This window comes from Myotis lucifugus, unplaced genomic scaffold, assembly GCF_000147115.1.
Source record: "Myotis lucifugus unplaced genomic scaffold, Myoluc2.0 scaffold_387, whole genome shotgun sequence".
Taxonomy (NCBI): Eukaryota; Metazoa; Chordata; class Mammalia; order Chiroptera; family Vespertilionidae; genus Myotis; species Myotis lucifugus.
This window is the reverse complement of record NW_005871435.1, coordinates 558071-581561: the sequence shown is the minus strand read 5'-3', so window position 1 is coordinate 581561 and position 23491 is coordinate 558071. Positions and strand designations below refer to the sequence as shown.

Here is a 23491-nt window from a genome sequence, read left to right as displayed (position 1 = left end):
GCCCGCACGTGGTATTTTGTGGAAGAGCCACACTCAAGGGGCCAAAGAGCCACATGAGGCTCACGAGCCGCAGTTTGCCGACCACTGACTTAGGCTCATGGGGCCACGTGTTTGGACGATAGGTTCAAGCTTACAACCATAGCTGTTGGCTATAATTGTGCTGGGAGGGCTCTGCCGTCCAAGCTGGGACTTGCACGTGGCTTTGCCATGAGAGGACTGTGCCCTCTCATTAGCCCAAGGCTTGAACCTGTCCAAACACTATAGCCGCTCTCCACAAGCACATACTGTGCTCATGTATAGGAAAAATTAAGACCATCATTAAAATGATGCAGAGTTAGTCATTCCTTCAAAGGGAATCAAAATATACAGCTGTTTCCTTGCCCTGGAAGCCAGACAGAGGACAAGATTATGGAAAACAGCTGGTTCAGCCGTTGTTGGATTGATGGCAAACACGATGTCTCTTTCCAGGCCTGAAAATCGACGGACACTGTCCAATACAATGTGCTTGCCCATGATATATGATGCATTTCCTATTACTAACAGATCAGATTCCTCACTGGACTGAGACCATTTTCTCTTCCTCATTGCTCTCTGAAGCTTAGATTTATATATGTGTACATCACTTGCTATGCTGCAAATCACAGCAAAATCCTTGCAGGAATATCCAGCTTCCAAAAGTGAATGGCATTTTTTGGCTATATAATCCACCATCTGCTCCATATCCTTGTGCTTACTCATCTCTAAATTGCCTGGAACACCTTGAGACCATTCAGCTTCACTGAAGATATTCAGGGACTCCCAGGGGATGTTAGGTGGTGGATTTTCTCTGACTTCGTGCATTATTTCTTGTAGGTAGTTGGCTATTTTGTCTGCATTGCGGACCACTCTGATGAGCTCTTCTCTTGGGTACTGGTATTGGAGGTGGGGGAGGCCACAGCAGTCTGTGTGACTGGTCTGAAAGTAGTCCAGAAAGATCCAAAGAATTCCAGGGCCATCCTTTCCTCTCTCAGTGATGGTTTTTGCCTTCTCATACCAGTTCCCATCTTCAGTGCGGAAATTCTGAGCTTCGTCGATGATGATGTGTTTAATCTTTTCAAAGTTTGAGTTTGTTTTCATGAAGGTTTTTCGAGTCACTGAATAGCAGATATCTTTATTACTGTAAAAATTAAAAAGACACAATCAGGTTTCCTCCAAGTATATAAAGGAGGAAAATTACTGTGTCATACTCCTATAAACACAGAACTGTTGTTACAGATCAATTTACCACCCTACTGTCAGGAACAAAGTAATACCCTAGCCAGTTTGGCTCAGTGGATAGAGCATTGGCCTGCAGACCAAAGGGTCCCAGGTTCAATTCTGGACAAGGGCACGTACCTCAGTTGCCTTTCCAGCCTGGACCCTCCCCAACCAATCAATGGGTCATCGATATTTATCTCTGTCTTTCCCTCTCTCTTCCACTCTTTCTAAAAATCAATGGGTAAATATTCTCGGATGAGGATTTTAAAAAAAAGAACAAAGTGATCTGAGTAGAGGAAGACATGGAATGATTTCACACTGCACCTCATTTGGTGACAACAAGATCCAACTGCTTACCCAATAAAGTCCCTCAGAGGCTGGTTCTCACAAACATAGAGAATTTCATTTTTCTCACAACCCATCGTATTTTTGATCTTCTCCATGATCTTCATGGCCACGATTGTCTTCCCTGAGCCGGGTAAACCATGGATAAACAATTCTGGGGTCTTGCGGAGGTTTTTTGAGATGATCTCATACTGTTGGACCGTGAGCAGATTTAAAAGCTCAAAGCCCAGCTGGTCACTCAGGAAAGACCTGAAGCTGAGCAAGACAATCACAAGGGACTGCAGCAAGGCTTCCATTTGCTTGGTGTCTGCAAGGTAGTAGGACTCAGGGTACTTAATCAGAGAGTCTGAACCTTCAAAGGACTCTGCATTGCTCTCAGGACTCAGGTGGAGGACCTTGGTCATGACACACAGCTTCCCGGTGTAGCCCCCCATGTTCACCAGCTTCTGCTTCAAGGTAAAGGCGGTACGGGTGCAGTACAACTGCCCATCTGCATCCTGCTCCCCGAGAATGGTATAGAGAATGGGGGGGCTGTTCTGTGTTACCAGCAGAGCATCGCAAATGACTCCCTGTTTCTCTTGCAAGTTCAGGTCCACAGCCCAGCTTCTAGAAAAGATCAAAATTCCCCGGGAGAAAGGATGCATTTCCTTCTTTAGTAATTCCTCCAGGCCTTCATACTCTGAGTACAGCTCCTTCAAGAGAGATTCAGGAGTAAATTGCAAGTCTTCTGATGATACTAGATATGAAAAGAGTTATAAATGTAAGGTCAATATCATATTTATTTGCATGATTAATTATAATTAATAAAAAGTAATTATTATACTTATACTCAATCATAATTAATCGTATGATAAATAAAATATTTTTGGTATATGTTCTTTTATAAATATTATCTATAATAATAAAAAGGTAATATACTAATTAGACTGGACATCATTCCGGACGTCCTTCTGGACAAAGTTGGGGCCAGAGGGAAGCCTGGGTCCCGGGTGCCTGCTGGAGGCCAGAGGAGGGAAGCCCGGGTCCTGGGTGCCTGCAGGTGGCCGGAGGAGGGAAGCCTAGGTCCTGGTGCCAGAGGGAAGGAAGGCCTACTCTTGCACAAATTTTGTGCATCTGGCCTCTAGTTATTTTATAATAAAGGAAAAGAAGTCTTGAAAACCTGGCACACTTCATCTAAATCTATGTGCTTATTATGTTTATAACCTTGGGAAATTCCTTAGTTTCTCTAAGACCGTTCCCTCATCTGTAAAACAAACCAAAAAAAAAACCCACAAAAACCCACATTAACAAATAGCACATTTCTTATGGTGAGAAATAAATAAAATAGCATAAAATATCTGGTTCATTGAAGCTGCTTGGGAAATGTTAGTTCTGTTGAATCTCAATTTTTCCCTGAACTGTTCCCATTGATGGAGGTAGGAGGAGCCCTCCCTGGAAGAAGGTGCTCATTAAATATTTGCAGAGAAGATGGAGCCATGTTAAACCATTTAGTCACAGAGAATTCCCTGTGGTCCTGGCCTGAGAGACCCTGAAGTTAGGCCCTGAACTAACTCTCCTGAAGCTAAACTCTGGTATCACTCGCAGATCAGGGTGAGACTACATCCATCACAAAGTCTCCCTTTGTCATGAGGGAGCAAAGAACAATGATGTGACATGAGAATAACGTAGGGTTTTAAACTCTTTCAATGATCATTTGTTCCAAAGATGGGGAGAAGTGGACAGGGAGAGAAGAGACTGTTTTATCCTGTTGTGCTGGTGTCAGATTTGTAGTAGTAATTTTAAGTTAAATTAGCCAAAGTTCATTGGTAATTGTTTATTGTCTGTTGTTGCTGACTTGTACCAGGTGTTCACAAGACTTGATTATATCTGCAACCTGGATGATTGCCAGCGGGAGACGGCATCCATTATGAAACATCCAGATTTAAGAGATGTTAAAGGATGGGGGAAACACACTTCTTAGAATGGATAAAATAGAATAATATAAGGATATGTTTAAAATAAAACTTTAGAAACAAAAAGAAGTATAAAATAAAACACATCATTTGTTGCTTGTACTAGGGAGATTACAGACATCTCTGGGCCTCTCAATTGTACAAGGGAGAAATACTCATTTATTCTCCTTTTTATGAGAAAACTGGAACTCAGACAGGTCAAGGGAGTTGCCCATGGCCACACCCATAGGAAATGGCAGAGCCAGCATCCAAACCCAAGCCTCAGACACTATTGTGGTTTCCACTCTACTGCACTGCCCTGCCAGTCACACAGAGGGACTTGATAAATGGAGAAAAGCACTAAAGAATTTCATAGCACATGTGTATTATCTCATCATTGAATAGTCTTACTTTATATAACAGGACATGCTTCCTAAGGAAATGATGTCAAGGCAAGAAGTGTCCCTTTCACCCTAGCCAGTTTGGCTCAGTGGTTGGAATATTGGCCTGGGGGCTGAAGGGTCGCGGGTTCGATTCCAGTCAATAGCATGTACCTCAGCTGCAGGTTCAATCCCTGGCCCCAGTTGGGATGAGAGCAGGAGGTAACCAATTGATGTGTTTCTCTCACCTTGATGTTTTTCTCTCTCCCTCTCAATCTCTTTCCCCCCTTCCCCATCCCTTTCATTCTTTCTAAAAATCAATGGAAAAATATCCTCACTCCTTGGGTGAGGATTAAAAACTATTCTTTAGATTTTTGGTACAATTCCTGAAAATTTGACTCTTTAAAAATATATTTTTATTGATTTCAGAAAGGAAGGAAGAGAGATAGAAACATCAATGATGAGAGAGAATCATTGATCGGCTGCCTCCTGCACACCACCCCCTACTAGGGATCAAGCCCACAGCCTGGGCATGTGCCCTTGACTGGAATAAAATCTGGGACCCTTCAGTCCACAGGCCAATGCTCTAGACACTGAGCCAAACTAGCTAGGGCAAAAATTTGATTTTTATATAAGAAAAATAGATTGTTGCTCTTATGAACATACAATCTGCTATTTTGTTTTAGTTATAATTTATTCCGTGGTAATAAGCTCTACTAAAATGGAGCTCATTGAGTTTTAAAAATAGTTATCAATGTTTATGCTTACTCTTGTATCTAATACAATTTATTGTGGACAATTTTTTAAATATAAATTTGATATTCAAATGAATTTTTAAATATATTTTATTGATTTTTTACAGAGAGGAAGGGAGAGAGATAGAGAGTTAGAAACATCGATGAGAGAGAAACATCGACCAGCTGCCTCCTGCACATCTCCCACTGGGGATGTGCCCGCAACCAAGGTACATGCCCTTGACCGGAATCGAACCTGGGACCTTTCAGTCCGCAGGCCGACGCTCTATCCACTGAGCCAAACCGGTTTCGGCTGTGGACAATTTTTTAAATATAAATTTGATATTCAAATGAATGGGAAAACCTCACATGTTCCTACTGGGAATTGAACCTGGGACCTTTCAGTCCAAAGGCTGATGCTCTATCCACTAAGCAAAACTGGCTAGGGCTTATGTTACATCTTGATATAAATCTTTATTCTTTTTTATATTCATAGCAGCTACTCCTCTGGAAAATATGGCAGAGGTGGGCAATTTTTTTTTTTCTGTTGGTACAGTGTATGACTCTAGTTCAACTAGATAAAAAGATTTCCAGTCTGGATGAATGAACATCAAAATCATGTGAGTAACCATGATAAAAATGCACATTATGACATACTATCCCAGATAGTCTAAGTTATTGAGTCTGGAGTGAGGAACCAGATATCTGTACTTTTAAAAGTAACCAGAAATACTGATGATCAGTGTAATTTGAGATCTTCAAGACCAAATAGTCTTTAAGGGCAATAATAATCCTGGATTCTATATGTGGCACTGCCTCAGCCAGTGGGGTCAGTGAAGATTCATTTCTAAATTACTTATTACCAATCTACTGGCAGCATCATCATTTTGTACACATAGGTTTGGAGAGTATATTTTCAAGATTTCAAAAAACAAGCATAACCATTTAACCCCCTTATCCTAGCATAGAAACTGGCTGGTGTCAAGTAGGCAAACCACAGTTGCTACCTGAAAATAAACGTTGCTGGAGATCTTCCTTATGTTCCAGGCCTTTCTTGGAGTACACTGGTCTGCTAAGAGGAGGCCTGCTAGATAGACTCAGCTGAGATTCAAAGTCTTTGGACAATTTCAGAAGCTCTTAAGAAAGAAAAAAATTCACATTATTCTGACATGTTAGTCCATTTTTTCACCACTGCAAGAGGCCTTATAATTAGGTGTATTCTATGACTATCTAGGTCAGTGGTTCCCAACCTGTGGGTCACGAACCCTTTGGCAGTCAAACAACCCTTTCACAGGGGTTGCCTAAGACCATCCTGCATATCAGATACTTACATTATGATTCATAACAGTAGTAACATTACAGTTATGAAGTAGCAACGAAAATAATTTTATGGTTGGGTCACAACATGATGAACTGTATTTAAAGGGCCAGAAGGTTGAGAACCACTGGTCTAGGTGGTGTGACTTGAGAGATAATGACAAGATAATGCTCTATTCACCTGTGTAGACACATGTCTTTATTGCATATGGAGGTTGCCAAAATCCAACAATGAAGAGACATTATTTGGGAGTTTGAATGTGTTTCCCATTCAATATAATTCTTCACTCTCTATGTCTAGATAGCATTTCATTTGCATTTTTTATGGTATATAGCACAGTATTTTAGTAAATATCTATGTACCTGTAGCTTATTTCTGTGGTGTAATATTCTCACCACGGACAGTTTCAAGCTACCTTTTACAGTATTTCTACCATCCTATCTAATAAAGAGGGAATATGCTAATTGGCCATCACTCCCTAACAAGATGGCTACGTCCACAGCCAATAAGGAGGGAATGTGCTAATTGACTGCCATGTCCTCAAAGATGGCAGCATCCACAGCCACAAGATGGCAGCACCCAGTCCCCTCAGCCCCACTGGGGCAGCAGGCATGTAGCACGGCCGGGCCTGCCCCCAGGCAGGTTTGGCCGCTCCACGCGCCTGCCTCTGAAGTCCCCCAGTCCCCTCAGCCTCCCAGCCACTCAGGGCCGGCCCAAGGTGCAGGCAAGCCTTGGATGGCGGCTGCCCAGCCACCCAGGGCCACCTGGGCCACCTGAGACTCAGGTAACCAGGGCTGGCCGAGGCAGTGGCAGCAACAGAGGCAGCAACAGAGGTGTGATGGGGCATCACTTCTCCTGATTGCTGGGTTGCCTCCTGCCCCTGAGGGCTCCCAGACTGTGAGAGGGGGCAGGCCAGGCTGAGGGACCCCCCTCCAGTGAGTGAATTTTCATGCACCGGGCCTCTAGTACAGATACAATAGATGTAAATAACCTCACAAGCAAAGATACTATTAAAATGGAGTAAATAATTCAGAAGTGGTGAGTTTGCATTTGTTATATTTGTTTTTAATATAATTATAAGTTTATATAACTTAATTTTTAATAATGACTATGTTTAACACTGGCTCACAAAATTCTTGAAATATTAATAAATGACCATAGAGCCAGTAAGAGCTACTACAAGGCAACAATTCCCCCAAATTTTCTTTTCATTTTCTGATGTAAAAACATTGCCTATTATAAGATACTTGATTTGGGCTTCTAATTACCTGGCAAAATTTTATCATGTATGGAAAGCAGGATACTGGGAGATTCAAATAACACAGAGTCTAGTGGGTGTGAGAAGTTCAAAGTCACAGGAAACAAAGGAAAGCCTGTTTAGTATGAGGGTGTTAGAGGAAGAAAAGTATAGGGAGGGAGGTATTTTCCCCTCTTACCTGGGTCTGTGTCCATCATCATGCCTACCCATTCCTCAGTTGTCAGGCAGCAGACTTCCTTGTCTTTCACCATCCATGACCTGGGAGCTTCTGAGAACACTGCACCACAGAATGGCTCCACTCTGATCACACAAACATAACCATACAACTGCCCCTTGTCTAACACTTCCAAGAATTTGACTGTGAAAGTTATCTGGCACTGGGATTGGCAAAAATGGACACGAGGTAATTTGTTTATTGCATCTTCTATTTCCTTTTTCAAATCCTCATGCTTAATGTTTTCTTCAGCACATCCCAGAACTTTCCGACTCTCATCCTCCACTCCAATAAAAAGATAGCCTCCCCCAGTGTTTGCAAATGCAGATATATGGTGTGTTTCGTAGAGAACTGTTTAAACTCTACATATTGAGACTCAGGAAAAGGCAGGATTTCACCATGCTCAAGGTGGTCTCTTTGGAAAATTAGGCGAGCAGGATTCAAAAAAAAGGAAATGGAAGTTTCCCATGGTGCACAACGGAAGTTTTGCTTTGCAACCCTGGGAATTTTATTAGGAGGTTCTTTCTCCAAAAGTTTTGCATTTCTTTTCTTGGTTTCCAGGAAACAAAATGCCTCTCTTGAATTCATGGGAAGCACAGAGGTGGCAGATCTAAGGTGTAATGAAGAACCCAGGCTACAAACGCGGGGCTTGAAACGATCTTCAGGGGGAAAGTCAGTGTTCCAAGATTTAACAAAAATGTAAAAACACCTCCCTTGTTGATTAATCTCAAAGAAAGCCTGCAAATCTGAAGATTGAATAAGTGTTCTCAAAGACTCTTCTAAATCCAGCCCCATCTCCACAGGATGCTCATCGCTGTTAGCCATTTCCATCCGAATCACTCCTCCTCCTGAGTTTAATAAAGCACAGGCAGCCTGCGAAATTTTCTCCTTCTCTTGCTCTCTCTGAGTTTTCTTCAGCTTCTTTCTGTTTTTTTCCCCAAGAGTTACTTCTCCTACATTGATGACCAAGTCTGGGAGAGATAATTCTACCACCAGAGATGGATTATGTTTCTTCATGTTCGTTCTGCAACAGAAACCATTGAAACACATCTCATGTTGATGAAGTAAATTACATAGTACATAAAAATGCATTCATTAATTTATCTGAAAATATTTATTGGGTTCCTGATAAGTGCTGGGGGCTGGAGATTAAGTGGTAGATCAAAAATGAGTTCTAGCCAGTTTGGCTCAGTGGATAGAGCATTGGCCTGTGGACTGAGGCGTCCCGGGTTCAATTCTAGTCAAGGGCACATGCCCAGGTTGCAGGCTTGATCCCCAGTGGGGGGCATGCAGGAGGCAGCCTATCAATGATTTTCTCTCATCATTGATGTTTCTATCTTTCCCTCTCCTTTCCTCTCTAAAATCAATAAAAATATACTTTAAAAAAAAAAGAATGAGCACAGTCCTGCCTCTCAGAGCTTATTGTTTGAAAGGAAACATGGTTGAATGAAGCAATTGCTGGAAGAATTTTGCATTAAACCACATGAGAGATGATGGAGCACTGGGCCACAGTAGTGGCAGTGGGATGCAGAAAATTTGAGCATATATGAGAGATATTTAGGGAATAAAATTAACATTATCTGAACTAACCAGATAGAAATCGGAAGTATTCAATTTTAGTAACTGGGTTTTTGGCATAGGGAACTGGGTGGTTAGTGGTACCACTTATTGGCATAGTAAGAAGTAGTTTTTCTAAAAAATGTTTTTATTGATTTTAGAGAGACAGGAAGGGAGAGGGGGAAAAAAGAGAGAAACATCAATGAGAGGGAGAAAAATCAATCGGATGCCTCCTGCTTCCTGCATGCTCCCCATTGGGGGTCAAGGTTGCAACCTGGGCATGTTCCCTGACCAGGAATAGAACCGGTGACCTTTCAGTGCATGGGACAACGATCAACCAACTGAGCCACACCAGCCACGACATAAGAAGTCTTTTTAATTGACATCTTCTATTAAATTTGGGTGTTGGACATATTTGTGCTCATTATTTTGTTCTCTGTATTTTTTGTAGGTTTTAAATGATTCAAAACATAGAAAAATCTTTACCTCCAAAAATTTAAAAGGAGAGTAAGGAGGGTGGAGTGGAGGGGATCAATGCGTAGGGGGCGGGGGCGAAGGGACATATGTAAGACTTTCAACAATAAGGAATTATTTTAAAAATAAATAAATAAATAAAAGGAGAGTAGGGGATATAAACTGTGGGAAACCGCCTATTGTCTTCTCTAGCAGAGAGATGTGGACAAGGAGTCCGGAATGCTGGTGACCCTCGAAGCCCTGGCAAAGGTCAGGGCTATGCACCCACTGTTTAGTCATGACAATGGTGGCTGAAGCAACTTCCCCACCAGATAGTCATGTAAATCCTTACTGGTAAGATAGTCTGTCTGTTACTGGAACTTGCCTGCCTAAGGGCTACAGGTGGATCCCAAACTCAATAAAAGGATGGCAAGGCTTGAGCACAAGTGGAGTCCATCCTCTTGGCCACCCAATTTCCAAATTATTTCTTGTCTCGTGTCTTTCATTTGTGTGCGGCTCCTCTTCCAGATCCTGAACCGTGAACCACACAGAACGTGGGGGAACATAACAATAAATTTAGATCATTAGCAAGAAAGTGGTTAAACTTTTGGACTGTACACATTCTTAGAACAGGCTGGGAAATGAAGATGGTCAGGGCAGGGGGTGGACCTGATTAATGGGGAAAAGAAGGATCAATGGATTCTAAGACGTTATGATCTCAAAGAACTTGCATTTGGGAGTGGTTGAGCAAATCAATAAACCTCAACAGCACCATGGTGAGTGGGGTGGGGGGGGCTGTGGGGGGGGCGGGGGGACGATGCTTGAGATGCTTAGGATTGCATTGCCACCCGCACAGTCATTTTTCTCTTTTCCTTGATTATAGACTGAAAAAATGTGATCACAGCATTTCATTCTTTTACTTATGAATAAAGGGAATGTTCAGTGAGTGTTCATTGTAGACACACTAAGTGCTGTGAGAGATACAAAGAATCTGCCTGTTGGAGATTTATGGTTTAAGTCTCCACATCAAATAGCTTATACAGTATGTGGAGGAAAAATTGCAGCACTAAATGCCTATATTTGTAAGAGAGAAAAATAAAAATAGTGATTTCCTTCAAAATTTAAAGAACTTAAAAAAAACCAAAAAACTACTGATGTCAGCCGCCTGCATACAAGCCTTGCCTACCTGCTCTCCGAGTGAGCCATGCTTTGGTCCACCCTCTTCCCAGGCACACACCTCCAGATGTTCTGGAAGACAACACAGCGACAGTTGAGAAGCGGGACCCCTTTGTGTCTGGAGGTTCCCAGTAGGGAGTTTGCTCTTGCTTCCTGGCTTTTCAGATGAATATTAAATAGCCCACACACTTTAAAGACTCAAGGTTGGAATTTCTTATGGGGGGGCGGGGGGGGGGAGTTCTTGTTTACTTAAAACCCTCCTCCAACCCTAGCTGGTTCAGCTTAATGGATAGAGCCGTCAGCCTGCGGACTGAAGGGTCCTGGGTTCGATACTGGTCAAGGACACATACCCCAGTTACAGGCTCGATCCCCAGTATGGGGCATACAGGAGGCAGCCAATCAGTGTTTTTCTCTCTCTCTTCCTTCCTCTTGGAAATAAATAAAAATTATAAAAACAACACTAAAAGCCCTTCTCCACCTTCTCATTTTGTGCCTCCTACAGCTGACAACTAGAACTTGTGTGGGATGGTTCAGGCTTCAGCATGGGCTGTCTGGATCATTCGAATTTCCTTTACTCTCCTCCCTGTTATAATATTAATCCATACACGGAGGTCTTTCTGGCACCACAAGCACCATCCTCACAGAGTTCTCTAACTAGAGACCTGTGCATCTCCCACACATGTGAAAGGCTTGGCCTTATGGGGACCTCTGCTCCCTTCTACTAAATGGCCCCAGCTGACTAGACCAAGGGAGAAGTCAGCCTCAAGCCAGCAAAACTCTGACTTGGCTGATATGATAAAGAAAATAGATGAGCTGGGTCAACCAGTGCGTTTTGCAAGAGAATTTAATTTAGGGACCACAGCCCTGACCCTGTGGCTCAGTTGGTTGGCGTGCCATCCTGTACACCAAGAGGTTTCAGGTATGAATCCCAGTCCAAACCCATAGGATGTACAGCACCAAGAATGAACCATAATGTAAACGGTGGACTTTGGCTGATGATAACGTATAACACCAAGAATAAACCATAATGTAAATGATAGACTTTGGATGAAGTGGTCCATAGGCAAAGGAAAAAAAAAAATTTCAACTTAAACCTCATACCTGACACCTTACCAAAAAATAACTCACAATGAATCATAGAGTTAAATATGTAAAATGATAAAAAAAATTTTTTTATGAGATAACACAGGAGAAACTTGATGACCTAGGGCAGGGGTGGGCAACTCCTGGCACGTGTGCCAAACATGGCACGCCAGTAACTTTACTGACACGTGAAACCCTCTCTTATAATCTTCCATTTACAATTTTTGTGAACATTTGAATGACTTAAACGTTAAATTACAAGGAACTGGAAAGACACTTGATGTTATGTTTGGTTACATAAAGGCTTTTGAAAAGAAACTGGAAGTCTTTAAGAGGAATGTGGATGGTGAGAGATTTAGATATTTCCCAAACCTCAAGAGGCACATCAAAGACCTCCCAAAAGATGACAGAACAGACTGTCAAAGCCTTCAAAAGCTGTTTTTAAACATCATCGAGTCAACTATTGAGCAGTTCTTCTCAAGATTTGCGAAATTCAGAGAACTGGAAGAGACAGCAAAATTCATGAGGTTTCCAAACAGCATGAAACTGAAGGAACTAAACTTACAAATGTTTTCATGGATAGACATGGATGACTTTGAAATGCAGTTGATTGAATTTCAGAGTAGCTCAATTTGGAAGCAGAAATTTATTGACCTTAGAGTTGACTTGGAAAACATTGAAAAAAAGCGATTAGAGACAGGAGTACCAGAGAGAAGTGTCGAAAACGAACTATTGAGTACTTGGAATGCCATTCCAGAAAATTTTTTCTGTTGAAAAAACTTTGCAACAGTGTTACTCTCCATGTTTTCATCCACATACACTTGTGAATCTTTGTTCTCAGTGATGAATTTTGTTAAGTCTCATAATAGGAGTAGCCTGATGGATGAAAGTAGTAGCTCTGTATATTTCTGAAGGTCACAAAATAGAAACCTGATGTAAAATCTCTGTCATCAGTGATGCAGCAGCAAGAGTCCCACTGATAATATCAAACAGAGTCATAAAGTTTTCTGTTGGATTATCAGTGTACATGTATACATTAAAAAATAGCCCTAACCGGTTTGGCTCAGTGGATAGAGCGTCGGCCTGCAGACTGAAAGGTCCCAGGTTCGATTCCTGTCAAGGGCATGTACCTTGGTTGCGGGCACATCCCCAATAGGGAGTGTGCAGGAGGCAGCTGGTTGATGTTTCTCTCTCAAAGATGTTTCTAACTCTCTATCTCTCTCCCTCTCTGTAAAAAGTCAATAAAATATATATTTTTTTAAAAATGTACTTTTCATCATCATATACTGTGTTTTTGTCGCTCGAATGAATTTTATTATTTCTTCAAGGTTCTTCACATACGTACACCTTAAGAGATATCAAGTAGGCATAACATGTTCTCAAAAAATTAGGGTTGGCCAAAACCGGTTTGGCTCAGTGGATAGAGCATTGGCCTGCGGACTGAAAGGTCCCAGGTTCGATTCCGGTCAAGGGCATGTACCTGGGTTGTGGGCACATCCCCAGTAGGAGATGTGCAGGAGGCAGCTGATCAATGTTTCTCTCTCATCGATGTTTCTAACTCTCTATCTCTCTCCCTTCCTCTCTGTAGAAAATCAATTAAAATATATTTAAAAAAAAAAAATTAGGGTTGGAGAAAACCAAAATGGTGGCATAGGTAAACACCAGAGTTTGCTGCCTCGCACAACCACTTCAAAAATACAACTAAAAGACGGAACGGACATCATTCAGAACCACAAGAAGGCTGGCTGAGTGGAAATTCTACAACTAGAAGGAAAGAGAAAAGCATACCGAGGCTCAGAGGAGGTGCAGTGCGGAAGTAAAATACAAAGGTACAGAGGCGCACGCGGCGGCTGGGGGCGTGGTTATCTTTTTCAATCCGGAGGGAGTCTCAAGCTCTGAGCTCCAGTTCCAGGCAAGTCTTTGGGGACCCAGACTCATACGGGAGAAGTGGGACTGTCTGGCATTGGTCGGAACTAGAGGGCAGCTTTCTCTCAGAGGTGTTTGCAGTGATTGCTGGGACACTGAGAAGCGGGGTCTCTGAGGGTAGGACTGAGAGCAGCCATAACTGCTAGCCCCGCCCTTTGATCCCCTGAGAGACTGCCCCGCCCTGCCCAAGCCATGCACGGAGGCTTTTGCTGGATAGCCTCAGGAAGAGGCTAGATTAGCACCTCCCTAGAGATCCAGGAGCCGGTGTGCCCAGTGGTCAGAGTGGGACCATCCAGTTTGCAGCTCCTTGGATCAATAAAGGACACATTCAGGTGGCAGATTCAGTGAGCACCAAAGCCCCACCGAAGCAAGTCTTGCCCCGGAGGGGTGTCTCCAACACAGAAGTTCTCCCACTGCAGACACAGCTAATTCTCACAGCCAATTGGCCTGCAGGTCAATTCCTCCCAGTGATACCTACAACAATCAAGGCTTAACTACAACAAGACTGTGCACAAAGCCCACAAGGGGGTGCACCAAGAGTGTCCACCTTAGGTAATTGGGGAGGCTGAGCCCCTGGGCCCTAGAGGACACTTAGCACAGAAAACCACTTTATCAACACAGGGAAGCATAAAAAATGTGGAGACAAAGAAATAGGACACAAATGACAGAAATGGAGGAAAGCAAACTACTGGATATAGAGTTCAAAACCATACTTTTAAGGTTTTTCAAGAACTTTCTAGAAGCCGCCAATAAATTTAGTAAGACCCTCAAAAAGTCTGGTGAAACCTCCAATAAATGTAGTGAGATCCTCAAGAAATCTAGTCAGACCCTCGAGGTTATGATAAAGGACCAACTGGAAAGTAAGCATACACTGACTGAAATGGAGGATATTATACAGACTCCCAACAGCAGACTAGAGGATCACAAGAATCAAGTCAACGATTTGAAATACGAAGAAGCAAAAAACACCCAACCGGAAAAGCAAAATGAAAAAAGAATCCAAAAATACGAAGATAGTGTAAGGAGCCTCTGGGACAGCTTCAAGCGTACCAACATCCGAATTATAGGGGTGCCAGAAGAAGAGAGAGAGCAAGAAACTGAAAACTTATTTGAAGAAATAATGACAGAAAACTCCCCCTACCTGGTGAAAGAAAGAGACTTACAAGTCCAGGAAGTGCAGAGAACCCCAAACAAAAGGAATCCAAAGAGGACCACACCAAGACACATCATAATTAAAATGCCAAGAGCAAAAGACAAAGAGAGAATATTAAAAGCAGCAAGAGAAAGTCAGTTACCTACAAGGGAGTACCCATACGACTGTCAGCTGATTTCTCAACAGAAACTTTGCAGGCCAGAAGGGAGTGGCAAGAAATATTCAAAGTGATGAATGCCAAGAACCTACAACCAAGATTACTTTATCCAGCAAAGCTATCATTCAGAATTGAAGGTCAGATAAAGAGCTTCACAGATAAAGAAAAGCTAAAGGAGTTCATCACCACCAAACCAGTATTATATGAAATGCTGAAAGGTATCCTTTAAGAAGAGGAAGAAGAAGAAAAAGGTAAAGATACAAATTATGAACAACAAATACGCATCTATCAACAAGTGAATCTAAGAATCAAGTGAAGAAATAATCTGATGAACAGAATGAACTGGTGATTAGAATCAGGGGCATAGAAAGGGAATGGACTGACTATTCTTGGGGGGAAAAGGGTGTGGGGGATGCGGGAAGAGACTGGACAAAAATCATGCACCTATGGATGAGGACAGTGGGTGGGGAGTGAGGGCGGAGGGTGCGGTGGGAACTGGGTGGAGGGGAGTTATGGGGGGAAAAAAGAGGAACAAATGTAATAATCTGAACAATAAAGATTTAATTTTAAAAAATTATGGTTGGCATGCAGAAGAATTTTGAGTCAGAGATTTTGCTGGTTTTGGCACACACTCACAAAAAGGTTGCCCACCCCTGACCTAGGGCCTAGTAAAGAATTCTTGGATAGCCCTAACCGGTTTGGCTCAGTGGATGGAGCATTGACCTCTCTCATCGATGTTTCTAACTCTCTATCCCTCTCCCTTCCTCTCTGTAAAAAATCAATAATATATATATATATATATATATATATATATATATATATATATTTTTTAAAGAATTCTTTGATAACAGTACAAACTCAATCTGTAAAATAAAAAAATCAATAATATGAAATTCTTAAAAAATTTAAAACTTTCCTCTGTAAAAGATCCTGTTAAATGAAAAGACAAACTATATAGACGGAAAATATATTTACAAATCATGTATCTGACAAATTAACCAAATCTAGAATATATAAAGAACTCTAAAACTTAACAGTAAAAAAAAAAATTTCTCAGTTAAGGGAAACTTCCTCAACTTTATAAAGAATATTTATAGGAGCCCTAGCTGGTTTGGCTCAATGGACAGAGCATTGGCCAGAGGACTGAAGGGTCCCAGGTTCGATACCAGTCAAGGGCACATGCCCAGGTTGCGGGCTTGATCCCCAGTAGGAGGCATGCAGGAGGCAGCCGATCAATGATTCTCTCTCTCCAGGCTGCCAGAGGGATGTCTGACTGCCAGCTTAGGCCCAATCCCCCCAGGGAGCGGGCCTAAGCCAGCAGGTGGACATCCCCCGAGGGGTCCCAGACTGATAGGGCACAGGCCCGGCTGAGGGAACCCCCCTGAGTGCACAAAGTTTTGTGCAACGGCCTGTAGTAGAACAATAAAACCATCACTTTTTGAATTGGTTTGTCTTCTAGACAGAAATTAGTTACATCTTTAAAAGCCTACAAATTCTTTTCATCTTCTCACTTTGCTGATCATTATATGTAACTTTCCAGGGCTGTAAAATATCAAAATATATGGAACTTATTTAATTGCAAATAGGATGTCAGAGTTATGTGTTTCATAGAAAAGGAAATGATCATTCTTTAGGCCTTTAATGCCCAATTATACTGAAAGGATTTGCTGTTAATGTTTTACTCCAGGACTGTGCTCAACTGTGGAGGATGCAGGTGGGCTTGCCCTATACCCCCTGGGCCTGTGATCAGCCGTGGAGGCTGCAGACTGGCCCCTCTGTCCTTGTCCGTGTCCGCTCCAGCTCCGAAGGGACTGCCCGAGCCGCAGTGCAGCGGCTGGGACCGGCCCCCATGTTCCTGTCCATGTCCGCTCCGGCTCCAGGGGGCTGGCCCAAGCCGGGGTGCAGCAGCTCGGGCTGGCCCTGTTTCTGTCTCCGTCTCTGCTCTGAGCCTCACTTACGCGTGCAACCTCCTCCTGTCCGGTCGTGACCCGTTATGGTGTCCTGGCCTAATTTGCATATTACCTCTTTATAGAGATAGATAGTACTATAAGTCCTAGTTAATGCATAAGACAAGAAAGAAAATAAAAGGTATACAGATTGGAAAGGGAAAAGTACAACTGTCTTTGTTCACACATGACATGACTACCTATGTAGAAAATCCCAAAGAATCAATGGAAAAAAAAAACAAAACCACCTCTTGGAAGTAATTAGTGATTATAGCAATGTTGCAGGATACAAGATTAATTCACAAAAGTCAGTTGCTTTTTTATATATTAACAATGAACAACTAAAATTTAAATTGAAAACATATCATTTCCATTCACACCAAAACATAAAATGAAATATTTAGGTATAAATTTAACAAAACATGTACAAGTTCTATATGTGGAAAACAACAAACTCTGTTGAAAGAAATCAAAGGAGATATAAATGGAGAAATGTTCCATGTGCATGGAAGAGAAGCTTCAATATTGTCGAAAGATCAATTCTTCTCAACTTGATCTATAGATTTAATGCAATCTCAATAAAAATCCCAGCAATTATCTTTTGAATATCAACAAACTGATTCAAATGTTTACATGGAAAAGCAAAAGACACAGAATGGCCAACACAATATTGAAAGAGAAGAACCAAGTCAGAAGACTGATAATACCAACTTGAAGACTAACTATAGTAATCATCCTATCTAATAAAAGAGAAACATGCAAATTGACCATACCCTGACACTTCCCATTGGCTAATCAGGGTGATATGCAAATTAACTGCCAACCAAGATGGCGGCCGGCAGCCAGGCAGCTGAAGCGAACAGGAGGCTTGCTTTCTCCAGTGATGGAGGAAGCCAAGGTTCCCCGCTTGCCGCTGCCAGCCTCTGAGCTGCACTCTAAGCAACTATGTTGCAATTATAGAAGCTAAACAAACCCCAGATAGCTGCTTTCAGCCAGCCAGGCCTCAGCCAGCAGGACCGCAACAGTGTTTCAATTATAGAAGCTAAACAAATCCCAGATACCTGCTTTCAGCAGCCGAGGTCTCAGAGCTGGAGCCGAGCCTCAGAGCTAAAGCTGGCTCTCAGCTCCAGTGACAGCTATAGAAGGTAAATAAACCCCAGAATAAAAAAAAAAAAAGAAAAAAAGGAGAGGTTGGGAGCTTCAGTCACCCGCCAGCCTGAAAACAGCCCTCGGCCCCTAACCCAGACTGGCCAGGCACCCCAGTAAGGACCCCCACCCTGAAGGGGGTGAGACCAGCTGCAAACAGCCATCATCCCCTCATCCAGGCTGGCCAGGCACCCAAGTGGGACCCCCACCCTGATCCAGGACACCCTTCAGGGCAAACCAGCCGGCCCCAACCCGTGCACCAGGCCTCTATCCTATATAGTAAAAGGGTAATATGCAAACTGACCCTAACAGCAGAAGGACTGGGAATGACTGGTCACTATGACACACACTGACCAACAGGGGGCAGATGCTCAATGCAGGAGCTGCCTTCTGGTGGTCAGGGCGCTCTCACATGGGAGGAGCTCTGCTCAGCCACAAGCCAGGGTGATGGCTGCCAGTACAGCGGTGGTGGTGGGAGCCTCACCTGCCTCCTCAGCATGTCCAACTGCATTTTAGGCCTGCTCCCTGCTGGCAAGTGGACATCCCCCAAGGCTGCCGGGCTGCCAGAGGGATGTCTGATTGCCATCTTAGGCCCAATCCCCTGGGGAACAGGCCTAAGCCAGCAAGTGGTCATCCCCTGAGGGGTCCCAGACTGTGAGAGGGCACAGGCCGGGCTGAGAGATCCCCCCTCCCCCAGTGCACAAATTTTTGTGCACCGGGCCTCTAGTCTATTATAATACTCCAAGACAGTGTGCTGTTGATGAAAAACAGACCCACACAGATCAGTCAACTGATCTTTGACAAAGGGGCAAAGGCAGTTCAACAAATAAGGGTGCTGAAAAAACTGGATTTCCACATGCAGAAATATGAATCTAGAAAAAGACATACCTTTCATAAAAATTAACTCAAAATTGATAATAGCCCTAACCGGTTTGGCTCAGTGGATAGAGCGTCGGCCTGCAGACTCAAGGGTCCCAGGTTCGATTCCGGTCAAGGGCATGTACCTTTGCTGCAGGCACATCCCCAGTAGGGGTCGTGCAGGAGGCAGCTGATTGATGCTTCTCGCTCATTGATGTTTCTGGCTCTCTATCCCTCTCCCTTCCTCTCTGTAAAAAATCAATAAAATATATTTTTTAAAAAATTGATAATAAACCCAATGTAAAATGCAAAATTATAAAACTTGTAGAAAATAACAGCAGATTATCTGGGTGACCTTGGGTTTGCTAATGACATTTTTTTTAGATACAACACCAAAAGCATGACCCATGAAAAAAATTGATATGTTGGACTTCATCAAAATCAATAACTTCTGCAAAAGACTGTTAAGAGAATGAAGAGAAAATTTTTGTAAAGTACATATCTGATAAAGTATTGGTATCTAAAATATACAAAAAACTCTTGAAACTCAACAATAAAACAACCCAATATTTAAAATGGGCAAATCATCTGGACAGACATCTTACAAAAAAGATACAGAGATGGCAAATAAGTATATGAAAAGATTCACCACAGCATATATCATCAGGAATTTGCTAATTAACACAACAATGAGATACCACAACATACCTATTAAAATGGTTAAAATAAAAACAAGACCCAACAACATGAAAAATGGTACAGCCACTTTAAAAGACAATTTAGAGTTTCTTACAAAATTAAACATATTATTACCATATGATCCCATAATTGTGCCCCTTGGTTTTTACCCAAATTAGTTGAATATTTATGTTCACACAAAAACCTGCACATGAATGTTTCTAGTAGCTTTACTCCTAATTGCCAAAACTCGGAAGCAACCAAGATGTTGTTTAACAGATGAACAGGTAAATAATGTGTACAAGGAGAACAAGCACAGTCATTTTAGTACTGTTTGTAACACTAAATTTTGGAAATAGCCTAACTGTCCATCTATAAAGGAGTGAGGAAATAACATGTGGTAATATGTATTAAACAGGATATTATAAACCATTGTAAGGGAATAAACTAACAGACACACAAGTGGCAGCTATCAGAAACAAAATGTAGAATTAAAAATTCAAGATGCAGAAGTATACATATAGATTTTATCTTTTATAAATATGCCAAGTATATTTATGCCAAGCACATACACCCAAGGTACATATTATTCCTGGATACGTGTATGTAAAACCGAGTGTAAGCTAAAACGACTGTAAAGCTATACAATAAACTCAGAATATTGGTTGTCTCTGAGAAAAGGAAAGAAAAATGGAACTGGAGATGAAAAGCAAGGAGAACTTCAAATTTATCTACAATGTTTTATTTACTGAATTTGAAAAGGACTTGAAGTAACTGACAAAACGTTAATGGGGTAACAAAAATTAAGGGAACAAAAGAAGTGTTATATTATCTTTGTACTTACTTACGTTTCTTATTATTGCTGTTATTAAACACACAGACACACACCGCACCAACTCAAATTGGATTTATCACAGAATAAATTGTTTTACATACAAGAAAAACCATGAATATAAAATATGACATGAGCAATTAATAGAAAGTCAAAATTATCTCAATACATTAAAAATAAGTTTGATACGATTTACAAATTATTCTAGAGAAGCATTTAAAAAAAGTAACAGGAATGGGGGACATATGTAATAGTGTAAAAAAAAATAGTAACATGAACATGTTTTAACTTAAGAAAGCCTTGCTGCGACATCAGTACACACACACACACACACACACACACACACACACACACACACACACACACACATATATGCGCGCGCGCGCGCGCACACACTTCCTCCCTCCTCCTTCCCGCCTCCCACCTCGCACGCTTCCGCCTTCCACCCCCTCCCTTGCGCGCTGCTGACTTGCGCCTGCGCCCTGCGTCTCCCGCCCGCTTCAGCCTTTCACCCTGTTTATGCACGCTCCTCACTTGCGCCCTGCGCCTCCTGCCCCCAGTGCTGCAGCTTTGCTGTGGCTCCCCCACCACCAAACGAGTAGCTTCCCCCGGTGTCCAACCTCAGCGACGCTCCCGCGAGCCCTGGCCAGCGAGGCTCCTGCAGGGCAGCGTGGGGACCACAGTTTGGGGTTCGGGGGCCAGAGCTGGTGTGTGTCTGAGAGTGGGAGCTACTTTGGAAATGCGGCCTAAGGGGTGGTTTGGTGTGTGGGGAGCCTCTGCCTGTAGGTTAGGCTCCCCCGGGACTCAGAAGATTACGACCCTCAAAGAAACAACAGACGCATCCTACATCCTGGCTCCGTCCGCCCCAAGCATATGTTGTGAGTATTTCACACAGACGAAGAGAAGTTATGACCTGCTCAGAATTAAAACCAGGATTAAATGAGCTCCTCGGATTTATTTCCCCCACCTCAATGCCTAATTATTGTCTCCAGTAATTTGTTCACACACATATGGAAATAGTTTATTTAATTTGGGTCTAAATAATCATCTTACATTTATGGCTGAAGTCATGAAAACATTTGTTACAATAGTGGCTGTGCTAATTGATGTCTAGAGAATATATGTAGGTGTTGCTGTGTCTAGTAAAATAAACATCTGTTGTTACAGATTATTGTTTTCCTATTCTAGAATGCCAACTATTTCTCAACTAGCCACCTGAAGTATTCATAGTTAGATATATTCATGCGTGCCCCATCACCAAAAAGATTTGAAGAAGCAACTTGTTTAAAAGCACTTTCCAGTGCTTTTGATTAAAGTTGGCAAACAAAATACCCACATGTACTTTTGACACTTGCAAAAATAACCTGGAACATCCAAATGGGTCAGAGCTTCCCAATCAGTATAGCTTAAGTTTCTCCTGAAAATTAAAGTGTGTATACTATGGAAAAAAAAAAAAAACCTGACAAATAATTTGAACAGTCACCCACTCCCGCCAAAGCTCTAGCTCCTCCCTTTCCCATTTGAAAGTCGTCGTCGTTGTCCCTGCCAGATCTTTGATTGGCTTACCCTATATAACCCCCTTACACCACAGTCTGTCTCAGAACTCTTTCAGGTTTTCTGGACTGGAATCCTGCATTGCTGGCCTGAGCAAGAAGGTGAGTCCCATCTACAGACCAGTTCTCACTGTCTATTTCATTCATTTATGAAATGTGTGGCTGTTTGTGTCCACCTCAGCCTCTCTTGCCTAAATATACAGGCAAGATATATCGGGAAGGGTCACAGGGTGGATTTTCATCTTAGAGGGTTTTTTGTTGTTGTTAATCCTCACCTGAGGATATTTCTTCCATTGATTTTCAGAGAGAGAGTGAAAGGGAGGAAAGGAAGGAGGGAAACACTGATGTGAGAGAGACACATCCACTGGTTGCCCCCAACGGGGGCCTGGGGATCAAACCTGCAACCCAGGTACGTGCCCTTGACCAGGAGTCAAACCCTAGCTCTTTAGTGTGGGGGTGGGGTGAGTGATTCTCTAGTCACTGAGCACACTGGCCAGGGCAGAGTTGTGTGTTTTTTTAATCTCTTTTTGAGACCATCCTTTCTGTTGAACTGGCAAGGCGTGGTGGGTCTTTCCAGACAGTCTGTACTGACCTTGGGAATTTGAAGATTCCTCGGGTTGGGATGTTAGAGAGAAAACTCCTGGAGTCCTGATCTGTTCCGGTCAGGACTGAGGGCTATGGTAACCCTCAGAAGGAAGAGCTGGCTCTGAAATCTGAGCCCCCGTGGAGAAAAGTAGGCTGTGGAGGGAAGTTACAAATCAATGTGGTAAACAGAAGAAGCTTAGAACAATAGCAACAGCATTAGCCGCCAAATCAACAATAGGAAATCCAGCAGAAAGCTCTTGTTTGGTTTCTTTCATGTGTCCATCCGTACAGATTTCAAGAATTATTACAGTATGGCTTTAGTAATCATTTTTAACTATGAGGAAAGGTGTTGTGTCCTAGAGGGAATTTAGTTTGAGATGTTGTGAGCCAGTGCTTTATGCCGGTCTCATCCTGTCAATAACAACGTGGTTCTTATTATTATTACAAGACGCCCTTCAGCAGTAATCATCAGGTAACTGAAAAGCATAAAGGTTTTTTACTTACAGGACCTGGAAGTCACACAGAACACTTCGGGTTACACAGCGAGGTGGCTGGTAGAGAAAGAGAGAGAAGGCCTGGGGTTCTGCTTCTATTTGAAGTTGAAGATGGCGCTTAAAGTTTCGCGGGCTCACTCCTCATTGGTGGATTTGAAAACATTAGCATGGGAAGTTAAAGCAGGAGAAAATTTAAAGAAACAGCAGCCCAAATGATCAGTTATGAAATCAACCAAGATCTCTAAAACAAAGGAGTCTTAGTAGGAGGAGGTGGCTTGGCTCTTTACCTTGTCGCATAGCTAGGTAATGTGTTTATTTAAGATTGTCATCTTTGAAGTAGATCCTCTTTGAAATGGATGCCCGGCAATCAAAACTTAAGTGAGTCACTTGCATAACAAAAAGAAAAAATACATGACAACCAAGTTCCCAATCTTTCAGCACACTTTTAAAAAAATGCAGATTCTAGGGCTCCTCCCTA

The 23491-nt window shown here is 42.4% G+C and overlaps 1 protein-coding gene across 1 annotated transcript; it reads right to left on the bottom strand.

Moving 5' to 3' along the window:
- Positions 1-233: 233 nt before the first annotated feature.
- On the bottom strand, positions 234-22655 carry SLFN11 (schlafen family member 11). Its single transcript, XM_023743406.1, is given in 7 exon segments — positions 234-1156; positions 1594-2317; positions 5634-5762; positions 7381-7752; positions 7755-8440; positions 10613-10674; positions 22527-22655. Coding segments are annotated over 6 exon segments (2769 nt in total). The 5' UTR covers positions 10633-10674; positions 22527-22655; the 3' UTR covers positions 234-318.
- Positions 22656-23491: the final 836 nt, after the last annotated feature.